The sequence below is a fragment of the Dermacentor albipictus genome, chromosome 2, assembly GCF_038994185.2.
Source record: "Dermacentor albipictus isolate Rhodes 1998 colony chromosome 2, USDA_Dalb.pri_finalv2, whole genome shotgun sequence".
NCBI lineage: Eukaryota > Metazoa > Arthropoda > Arachnida > Ixodida > Ixodidae > Dermacentor > Dermacentor albipictus.
The window spans coordinates 122404251-122416400 of record NC_091822.1 but is presented as its reverse complement, the minus strand read 5'-3'; the positions used below and the strand labels follow the sequence as shown (position 1 = coordinate 122416400).

Genomic DNA, 12150 nt, shown 5'->3' with positions numbered 1-12150 from the left:
GGATATAGCAACACTATACTCTGCCAAATCTTTAACATGGCATCAACCAGGGCAGGGAAGAGGTAGCTGTGCCACTCTGCCTTCACAAGTAAGGCTGACAATGTCATGCAGTGTTCATGCAAGCTGCACGTGCAAATGACATTCCTTGCCAATGCTGGTCTGGCAGAACAAATGCAGAGTGACAAGGAAAGATAAGAGTTTTGTCTGCACCTCATGAATACTGCAATATCGCTGTACGACATGTCCCATGGGTAATATACGAAAGACACATGCCCATGAAACATATTGATCAAGTTTTTCTTTTCATTTTCATATGCAATGCAGCTTTTCCTCTTCTAATCAACAAACAACTGGCCATGGCGGTCAGTTGTTGCTGTAATCTGTAACACAAGCAAGTTGCTTGGAAATAACAAATGTGGCATAGTCACCTGGAGGCGAAATTGCGCAAGCATTTCGCTTTTATAACGTTTACTTCTGGTTCGCCAGGTGACACGTTTTCGTCACCGAACGTCAGTGCAGTGGGGCGGAAGTGTGGTGGTCGACAAATTATGAGAGGGCAAGCGAACATTTGGAAAACGAAATGCTTGCACAATTTCACACTTGCCTTTCACTCAAATGTCAAGTAGTTTATCTAGCATGCTAAGCCTCTATGCTCACCTCCTACTACAGGCATTATCTATCTAGCTTGACTTAACGTGTATTCCTTCAGCATACCTACCAACCCGTGAAATTTAAAGCTTGTAAAAGGTCCCCAAACGTGGGGGGGGGAGGGGGGGGGTAAGCAGTGTATGGTATGCATTTGTCAAAAGTTTGCCATGAGATATATGCACACTATACCTTAAGCAGGCTAAGTGCCATCTCTTCTGCAAATGGAGACATTGCTACACGAGTGTGGTATTTGAGTGTTTGATCGAGGCGTTTGGGCACCATCACTCGAGAAAGGAGGAGGATGAACAAACTGGGCTCGCGCTGTGAACCGAACCGGTCAGAGCTGCAACCGCTGTTGTAAATATAACCTGTAAATAGTTGCTCATCTTACTGACTCGTCCTTCACGTAACAATATTATTAATTAATTAACAATGACTTACATTTAGACGCAGCATATAAGCAGCAGCAAACTTGGAACAGTAGAGACCCACAAGTAACACAGTTTTTTTTTTTTAATACGATGACTTTTTCAGCGAATCTGCTGTTGCTGATTTGGCCTAGGAACTTGTCTCAATAAACTTCGAGTTTCAGATGCCCTTCTAGCATATGGTGCCTTATGCTACCACAAAGGAGTGGTGCAGGTACCATTACAATTCCTTTTTGTATGCATATTTCGCAACCTTGGCCTTTTAACAACTTTAAAGCTCTTTTCGCCAAACAGAATACGCAACATTCGTAAAATCAAAAGCAAATTCGTAGACTTTACAAAAAATTTTGGAGAGTTGGCAGGTATGCTTGAGAGTGTTGAAAGGTGTGTGCACCTACAGAAGTTACAAAATACAACGTCATGCAGATGTGGCACCATTGCTGTGTTTTTGTTTAGGCAGAGCAGGTTGCTATTCCTTCGAGCATGTACATGTGAGCTTGTGAGCATAACCAGCAGAGTTACATGCCATAGTTTAATGATATAGTTTTGCTATGCGAACAGCTACTTGTGGACAAGTTCTCAAAAATTTTCTGCTGAAGGTTATCATTGAAAGCAACACATAAATAACAAGTAGAGAGTCAGTGTGTGTGTGTCGGCTTGTCCTGCGTACACCCTGAACCAGTGTTCCGAAAACTGTGGTTCATGGCTTCTCAGAGGTCCTTAAGACAAAGTAACCGATAGTTGGAATTTGGTTTGCATTTTAAGCAACATGAAAAGAAATGAAACCAACAGGACTGCCAAGCCTGAGTTAAGCTAGGAAAAGAGCCCACAGAGCAAGAAAACTAAACTTCTGGAGACAAACACCTTAGCCACCCGCAAAAATATTGTTCAGTGCTCCATGCAAGCACTTCTGCAGCATTCTGACATCCACGGCAGATCTCAGTGATCTTGGAGAGCTCTCGGTCCTTTGCATTAGAGTGAATGCAGCTATTAAGCCGGCTTCTACACTGACTTGTAGTTACACAAAGGCTTTCGACCCCTGCCCTGCCCCTGTTGTTGACATGGGCCTTGTCAGTTGCAGTTGACGTATTCCAAGCCTTCACACAAGTGCGTCGCTGCCATCTTCGCCCTGTAGGCCTCCACACTAATTGATCACTGGACTTCCCATGTAAGACAACTTATAAACTTCGTTTAGCAGCTGGGCTTCTCTTTCATCTTTAAGAAGCCTCACTCCATCTATGCTGCAGGGTGAACTAATGTAAAAATTAACAAACAAAAGGAATGTCTTGTGTGCTCAATTCCAGGCTGTTCACAGCATTTGCAATTTAAGTTTGCCATGGACGAATGTCTCTTGAAATGTCCATGAATGAGGTTTCCATGACAACCTGTGAAAGATGTACTCTTCACCTTGAAATCAAACCAAAAACAAGAAACAGTGTTGATATTAAATCAGACTTGATTGCCTTCAAATGAAACTGAAGTTAGTTTCTCATTTTGGCATGCAATGCTGCCTTTGTTATTTAATCAAAAACAAGTGACAAGTCAAATACATAAAACGTGAATCTGCTAGCAGTAGATGTAGCATGCTTTTAGTCATTGCAGCCAAAACTTGACTTTATCACGCATGCTCTTGCATTAAAAGACAACACTTCACATTCAAGAGGGTCAGTGAATGACTTGCAGCAAGTGGGTCAAGGGGTTCCACGACAGCTAAACAGGAACCCTAAAACAACTTGCATCACGGTGCATCCTCAGTTGACAAACATGCAGCTTGTCCAACTTCTGCGAGCAGTCCAAGAGGACACGGCCCCAGCTGCAGCCTGTCCTATCATGCACCAACCCTAATGTGCTGGGCCTGCTGCTGTTCCTCGTTGCCTGGAGTGGGAAGCCGCACGACGCCGTGACCCAGGGCGTCAGCAGCCAAGTCGCCGGGCCCTCTGGCGACACCTTGGAGACGTGTGTTAAGCAGGTTGGCCAGTGCCGTCTTGGTCTTGGGTGTGACTTGTGCTGGGTTGGGACCTGCTGCTGCTGCTGCTGCGGCTGCCGCTGCTGCTGCAGCAGCCTGCTGTTGCTGCTGCTGTTGTAGTGTGGCCGCGGCTACTGCAGCCGCTGCTGCTGTGTTTGCGGCAGACCCCACTGGGGGCTGCGGACCACCCACAAAAGGCACCTGACAGAGCAGACATGGCGATGGAAGGGACATAATGTGAGGACTGAGTCTGATGATGATACAGATGGTGCTGGTCCGAGACAAATGTGCAAGGCATAACTGCACTATATCAACACTGCATAAGAGACACTGCACCCAGAAATGATAAACAATTGCACTGTGCAATGCATTTACAATTAAATTACTCTGTGGGATTGAATGCCTTGAGGCAACAGCTGGGCTGTGACAGACGCCGTGCTGAAGGGTTCTGGGACTAACTATGGTGTCCTGGTGTTCTTAGGGCATGTATATAAACTCAGAATACAGCCGCCACAGCCAGGAGTCCAATATGTCCCCCCTCACGCTCACCAGCAGAAAGGCGTGACTGCCACGCCATTGCAGCAGTTGCACCGTTTCTCTGACGCTACGTTTTCTTGCCCAACAGGCTCTGTGTACCGTATTAATTTTAGAGGTGCCAAAAGAGATGAAATTACGAAGTGCTCAGTCAAATGTGGCGACAAATGGGTGTTGGCATTGTGGAAATGCGTAGAACTGACGATCTTTACATACAATACATTTTTACCACGCTGAATGAACGCCTCGGTGGTGTGATCTAAAACAGCAAACCTTCATGTGAAGCCACTGTTTGGGATAAGGACATAGCTCTTGTTTTTACCATCGCCAGGATAAGCACAAATGGGCAGTGCCTAGCACGTGGTAGCGATCACTCAAAATGTCAAGTGTGTGGGCAGGGCCACACTGAAATGCTTTATAGCAAGCCTTCCGCCACGTGAAAGATAGGACACTTTCCTTGTGACCAGCAGAGTAGTGCTTGAAGTTGTAGTGCTCTATAGCATGCCTTGAAAGGAAGCAAGCATGTCCGTCGTCTCCACAATGTATGCAAAGGCATTATGAACAGCCTCATAGCAGAGATGTAGAACACTTGCTTAATGACAGATAGAATGGTGCTTGGATGTTGCCTTGGGTCTCCTATCTAAGTAATGCGGCATGAAGAGCACTGGTGAATAAAGACATGATAGTAAGGCAACTTGCCCAGCCAGTGCTAACATGTTTTAAATATGAGACATACTGCTTTATCATGTAAATGAAGCAGCTGGCAGTACTAGTAGTCCCGCTGACACATCTGTAAGCCCTGACAGCACAGACAATGTGCTCTAAACCAGCTCTGCATCCTTAACTGAACCTGCAGTGTCATCAGCGATTTCTGCTGCTAAGCTATGAGGCTTCGCTAACATAATCTTCTCTCACATGTTGGCACTTCAAGGAAGTGGATAAAAACAAATCCGTTTTTTTGTGACTTTACAGTGCAGTAATAGCGATCGCCATATCGAGCTTTTATGTGCCATTATGTGTTTTGCAATTAGCCAGCAATAGCCTTTAAATTTGTGGTTAAGCTGTCCGAACCTCGGACACCACCAAACATGCAAGCCAACATGGGTCTCCTGTCACTAATTTCGGTTACAGACGATGTCTACTATGCCATTTTGAGCCAAGGAGGTAAGCAACCTAAGTGAAATGCAAAGTGGGTGAAACGATGTGTGCCATTCTACATGTGGCCTGGATTGTAGCCTCCACAAACACATCGCCCTGAACCAGTTTGCCTTAACAGTATGGCATAACATCAAACCAAGTACTTGAGTTGTAATGCTTCAGGTAATGCTTCACCTTTATAAAAAAAAACACCAAAGCAGTGAAAGACCTTCGCACAAAATTGAATGGATCACCTTTCGCTGACGAAGCGCATCATGAAGTGTTGACATTGCCGTGCATGGTGTGAATTGTTTGGATACCCAGTTCATCTTCACCAGGACACATCCAGGCAGACGCAGCAGGTCCCCAATCTCCAGTGATATATCCACTGCTGCTCTTCCCACAACAACCCCGCATACACATGGCTATAAAAAAAATGAATTCCTTCAATGCTCCGCACAAGCATTGGTAACTCCGTTGGGATCAGAGCTCCCGTCCAGTCTCTCCCACCACGAGAAGGTTGCGTTAAGAAGGACACGTGTGGTTGCTGCATTGACGCCAGCTGCAACCTGTCTATGGGCACCGGACTGTAGGCCTGCCTTTGGCCCACCTGTCACTTTTGCCTCCGCAAATCTCTCGTGGAATCGTGCTGGACTGCACTATCAAGGTGCCACTAGCTGTCAAAAGTGGAGCTGCACCCAAGCCCCACTGACTACCATCCGAGGATCTATGTTCTGCACCGTAGATCCTTGCTAGATGTCACTGGACATAACGAACTACCAATCTATATATAGAACAGGCACACAATACACATTTTATGGAACAGGGCAAACTTTCAAATAAAAAAATAAGAAAAGAAAAACATGCACTAAAATGAATGTGAGCTGCCATACCAGAGAGAACTTCGATATAATTCTGGTCACAGATTTAATAAGTGCACTGAAACCTTCGTGCACAAAATTGTAGATCATGCCAGGCACCTTAATGTTGAAAAATGGTCCAGTGAGACAGGTTCCCAGGAGAATATCATCACAACACCAAAATGAATTGTGCAGCGTGGGTAATGGTTGCTAAATGTACAGAAGCAGCAAATGCCTCTTGTTGCACATGTGAATGAATTGCAAAGACGAGTATACAGTTAAACCTCAATATAACAAAGTATTTAACATTTTATAACTTCCTGTCCACAGAACACCATGTATTTTAAGTGTATTAACGATTTCAATATAACAAAATTTCATTGCCACTGCAAAAGAATACAGAGGCAGTGAATGGAAACAGCTGCAGGCACAGATGGTTAAGTGGTTAAATTACGTGGGATTGCTTGTGTACACCGCGCATCGCCGAGCGGCTGCTAAAGCAGAGTAGCGATCTATAAACATGACTAACTATAGTACTAAACGCCAGACCATTTTCTCATCATGTCCTATATAAAGTCCAGGTGTGATAGGATTCTATTGTGCCCTGTTTTGCATGTGTTGCGAGTGCGAGAGAAAGTATGCATTACAAAGGGCGCAAGCATTTGGGTGAGCCAAGATGGCTGGTGGCTTTATGTGTGCTGTCTTCCCACACATTTATTATTGGAGTTCGCATAATCACGAGTTTCGGAGACACGAGGTATGCGAGAGGCAGACGATGCATTCACTTCACTTTGTCTGCACTTTTCATAATGCCAGTGTTGTGGCCGAAAGCGTTTGTCATCATCTGGTGTGATCTGTTCATGTTTGTGTGTGCGCGTGTGACACCATGCTTATCAATTTAATTAGCACACGAATGTTTACTGCAATTTATACGGCTGATAAAACCACGACCCTTACTTCGTGAAGCTGTCTATTTCACTGTCACTATCAATGCTTCGCCTTTTGGGTGAAACTAACTTTTTTACTGATACAACTAATACTAGAAACAATAACGACTACCAAAATTTTCACTGTACCAGTCGCTGTACTGGATCTTGCTCAATTTCTACGACATGACACGCACACGCAATGCCACATATTTTCAACCAATATGGCAGCCTTGAACAACAAATTGTCATCCATCGCTTCACTTTCAGGCAACTTTAAAGCGAACCTTTCTTTGTGAAGTCGGATAGGTTTTGATGCTATAATGGTTGGAATGCGCGGAAAGTCACCCGCTGATAGTGTCGTCCCACTGCTGGCGACACTATCAGCCGCAGCAGCAGAGTGGACGCAAAAGCTTTGCAGGTTTCACTTCAAACTGCCGTATCTTTGGTAGCCGACTCTCGAATTCTTCTTCTGTCATTGAAATTTGTCCGGTAACTAGGAAACTTTTACAGCCCCTCCTATGTTAAAAAAAAAAAAAAAAGCGGTGGCCAACTGTACTTATTTGCATATAAGGTAGAATTTCAATATTACAATATTTCTATAAAAGGAAGTGCTGACTTTATCGACTTTGTTATATCGACATTTAACTGTATTTACACATATATGTTTAACAAAGGTATGTCGCCACCAATTTTGAAACTCTCTGTTCTTACTGCACCACAGCCTATCGAAACAAGAGCTCTGAGACCAATTAGGACTGTTGACCAAATACATTTTCTTGTGCTGCTTTAGAGGTACTCCATCTTCTGCATGCAGCATGTCGTAATAAAGAGTGTGCTGTGCTCTTCTGTTCTCTTCCACAGCAATGCTAACGTTTGAAGGTGCTTGTATTCTTTAACTGCCAGGCTGCTCCGAACACCTGCGTACTTCCATTGCGTACAAGCCAACGATGACAGGTAATGAATAGCTGTGTTTATAACACTGCATCTCGGTTTATGAACACATAATACCAGCCACAAAAACATAACAATATTGCCCAAGCTTCCATCGACCCGTAGCCTTCATTGGGCAGGCTCAAATGGGCCACGAGGAATATGAATTGCATGATCAACCCAATGCTTAGTCGACAAACAATAAACTGCAGCCTGTTTGCACTGCGCTGATACCGTGCCATTCAAAGTTGAAGCAGTTCTCGGACTTGGTGCCACAAATAAGGTTGTGCAATATAAAAATAAACTGACGTTCGCATATGAAATGTCTATGGAATGTTTCAATTGGTAAAACCTGGGTATATTTTAGGCAGTGCAGAAGCAACGAAAAGTCTTGTTGCCCAGCGTGTGTGATGTGTACGGAAAATATGGCAGGACAAACCGTGGTGTGACAGTGAATGAATTTCGTGGTGCCAGCACTGAAGCCAATGAGCTTCCGGCTAACAGATCATAAACTGCCGAAACAACTGAAGAGAACACTGACATGCCTTTATGCACTGTGTCGATATGACATGGAGATAGCGAAACACACGCTGTGCGGCTGTGCGTAACAAGGTTTGGGTAAAGGCAAGAGCAGCCCGTCCATGGATAATTTCTTGAATAATTATTCGTGAAATGGTGCGGAGCTTACACAAGAATACACAGCATTTCACTGGAATTAAATTTTGATGTAACTAAATGAAGGGCCAATTTCATGGTGATAGCAGTTATATGTAGACCCAAGGCACTGTCACTGCCACTGTGCTGTCATGGTATCAACGGCACATGTGTGGTCTCCGCCTTGCGAGTTACAAAGTTTACAGAAACACACAGTGCGTTTGGCTAAGAAAACGACGAAGCGAAGTGGAAGCACCCTAAAGCTTCCACTTCCGCCCCTTCACATCTACAACCTTGCCATCACTTTCAAATGCTTCTGCTGAACTTGTTTCTTTATGACTTTTACACAGTATACTTTTGTTAATTCAACTCTGGTTCATTAAATCTTTGAGTAAATATGGTCCCGACCTAAGATTCTGGCTGGTGCCCATAAATTTCTATGGGACCAAACTGGGGCCAAGGGTGGTAACAAGACAAGTTCTCGCATAGTATGAGAAAGACGCGCTGCTTTCCTTTTAATTATGACAGCAGATTCAAACAATAAGTTATTTTGCATGTTAAGCTTGCGGAAACACGTTGCATCACAGAGAATTGCATTCATCGCATGGCAAACTAGTGAAGAGGTTAGTCAAGGCATGGATACCATGTACCATTTGCGATTGTAGCAGAGACCTATGATAAATGCAGAATATCAAACGCGCTGTGGACTGTACAGAGGACGACATCTTGTGGTTCTTCATAGAGCACAATAAAGTGCTGTCTGAGGGTGATGACGATAGAAATTAAGTAAATAAATGGTTTGTATTTTTCTTATTGCCAAAATCAGGGCCATGCTACGTTTTTCTTGCTAAAAAGTTAACTTTGCATTCTTTCTCTAATTTGCTTAGGAGCTCTGATGTCATTTTGACATTAGTTTTCTGCATTGAACATAAAAAAAAGGGTGCACATTCGGTTCTGGCATGTGCTGGAATAGAGTCAAATACTGTTAAGTAACTCAGCGGTGTGTTCTGGTTTCTGTTCTGACTCTCGCTTAATTTGATCCGCCAGATAATATGAACAATTTATTTGGTCCCGTCAGTAGAAGTAGACTGTATTGAGGTTTAACCACATTGTTAAAAATTTTCATTTAGTACCATGTTGCACAGACTTCACATGCCTTCTTACGCCGTGTAGCATGTTTCAAGGACCGAGCCAATCCTATGACACCCCGTCGAAATAGGTGTCTGCCAGGGATGGAAAACGTTGCAGGAACCTGCCTTAGAGAGAAGAGTGTTGCGAAAAAGGCTCAATTATGTTTTAAAGGCACTTATTACGATAATGTGTTACAATTAGGGGTGTGCAAATACTGAATACCAGTAGATATTGAATAGAATATCATATACAGTCAAACCCAGTAATAACAATATTCAAATGCCAAGAAAACCCCATTGTTATAACTGATACCTGTTATAACCGGCTGTACGAAAGCTAAGGGGACAGACATTCCAACATTTTATAAACAGAAAGAAGCACAATTGAACCAACTTAAAGCATTACCAGTTTTAACAATGCTTGAATGTAACAATGAGCAGTTGCCCCACCCTGAACTTTCGCGTGTGCTCTATGGTGAAATAAACCGCTTGCTACAATATTCCCATGCTGCGTTATTGGATACAGTAAAAGCTCGCTAATTCACAACTCGTTCATTCTAAATTTCGAGTAATTCGAAGTAGCCGCTGCGGTCCGTCCAGCAATGTACTGAAAGCAATATTTAACACATCCCGCTAATTCACACTGAAATCCGCACCGCCACCGATGATTCGAACTCCGTGCCATCGTGGATGGGGTGAGTGCCAGTGTGCGGGAGCACATTGGCGTCGCAGGCATTGCCGCCTGGGCCGCGCCGCTTTGCTTTTTCCATCTGCAGCCCTTTGCTTAGGCCCGAGTGGAGAGAAATGCATTTGTGCATGGCCACGCATGGCCAATGCCTCTGTTGCAGGTCGCTTCTCTCCCGTGAGGTTCTGTATAAAGCTCAAGGGCAATAATGTCGTCGCCTTAGGCCGTATGCTGTATGTGCGAGCAAAAACGTGCGAAGGTGAGCCGGCGAACACGGTTCAATCACACGTGCGCGAGCGAGGGAGCCGGGGTGGATGCGCGCCCTCTTCTGTCGCGCATGAGGCACGGGGCTGAGGCAGAGGAGGGAGAGATGAGGCGGGGGACGTTCTTCTCCGGCGGTTGAGGTGGCTGCTGCTTACAGCACGGCCGTGCAGGCGCCGTATCTTGAAAGCGATCTGCGATTCGGCCAAAGTGTGCCCGCGTGGGCCTCATCTTCAATGTGATCTACAATATTTGCAGAGCGCGCGTAGTGCCGGTAGCTTTGTATGCGATGTGCTTTCTGCGTTTTGTTCGCGTTGAAGCGAGAGCTGTTTGAAAGTCAATTTGCTCGCTGCTACTGACGATTCCTCACTCCTGTGTTTTTCAGCGAGTTTCCGCAGTCATCGAGCGAGATGTGTTCATGTTTACCTGCACACGCGTGACACCGTGCTTGTTAAGTTAGTAGGCGAATGTTTACAAGTTTACAAGGCCTATAAAACTACTATCCTTACTTCGTATAGCTATCCACTAATTTGCTATCGAAATCGATGCTTCGCTTTTCGGGTGAAACTGCGACTTTTTTTTTCTCCGCGCCAGTCAGCGCGACAAACGCGCCAAGGAGCAAGAGCCGTCTCGAAGTCGGCCCCGTCGGACCGCTTTGGCCACATCCGGTTACATTGACTGCGCCAGTGCTTTGAAGTATAAACATTGTTGTTCACGCCAACATAACTTAGCGTATGTGCACGCATGTTCACGCCCTGCTGGACTATATACATGCCTTAACCGAGCGATTTTTTTTTTCTCTGACTTTCATTAGTTTGAATTTTGTATAATCCGAAATTTTCATAGCATCCCCGCAGAATTCAAGTTAAGGAGCTTTTACTTTATGACAATTAAATTTGACTACTAGGTGTCTGTGCCGAAAAAAGAAAAAAGGATGCGAAATCCAGGAAAAGAAAGAAAAAAGTGCAATGCATGGAAGCATTGCGGTAAGCAATTTATTTTACCAAGAACACATGCAAAAGCTGACTGTGCATCAGCTGCTCATTGTTACATCATGGATGTTGTCAAAACCAGTATCATTATAAGTGGGTTCGACTGTACGATGAAATCTTGATAATTCGAACTCAAAGAGGCCCGAAAATTTGTTCTCATTAAATAGAGTTCGACATAAAGGAAGCTCACTGACTGGAGGAATTACGTGCAGCGCTGCGTTAGGCAGCGCACTTGCACTGAGCTAAGCTAGAAGTTCCACAAGCCACACTTCTAGGCAAAAATTTTCACTACTGTGAAGCTGCACCTCATGGCAAATTCACATGTACTTACTGTTAAACTGCGCGAATCTTTGGTGCGGAAAAAATGTGGCTTTTTCAATGAGAGACTGGAGCAGAAGCTGCCGTGTTGCTGCACTACTGTTCAAAAGTGCCACCGCAACAGTTGGTACGCTACCGAGGGCATGGTTAGTGGCGTTGCACGATCGAATTAACTGCTGTAAACGCCTACGTGTTAGAATTACCGCCATTTTCATGCATCAAAATAAACAACATTTTGACAGGACCGCAGTGGCTGTTCGAATTAAGTGGATTTGAATTAACGACATTCCACTGTACAGCAAAAAATAAGAGAGCTTAGTAACAAATCAAGTATCAATAAAAAAATTTTAAGCAATGTTTATGTTTAAAGATTTCGTGCAAGAAAACCGGCTGCTGTACATGCTCAGGAGCCCGCTCTTATTGTACAACAAGGATGTTGCTAGGTATCAGCGAACTTGGTACCTAGGAATAAAGGTAATGTATGGTAAAGTATGGTGAACTCGTGTTGAAGGGAATACTAAATAAGCATGCCCTTGTTCATTACAGCTTAATTTTCATATGAAGGCCTGAAAAATAAATACATTTTCATCAACAGAACGTCTATGAAATTAATAAAGCATTCTTTTTTTTCTCTCTCTAAAGCTGAAGAAACAGTAAAATTGTGCTGTCTTGAATACC

General features: G+C 44.1%; 1 protein-coding gene across 2 annotated transcripts in view; it reads right to left on the bottom strand.

Moving 5' to 3' along the window:
* The window catches only part of LOC135910750 (PAX-interacting protein 1-like), a 91564-nt gene that overhangs the window by 54160 nt on the left and 25254 nt on the right, over positions 1-12150 (bottom strand). The window contains exon 12 of one of the 2 annotated variants that reach the window (XM_065442827.2): positions 2917-3243. The exons of the other annotated variant lie outside the window; for it this stretch is intronic. Within the exon in view, the coding sequence (XP_065298899.1) occupies positions 2917-3243 (327 nt within the window). The remainder of the gene's footprint in view (positions 1-2916; positions 3244-12150) is intronic. 2 annotated transcript variants of the gene reach the window in all.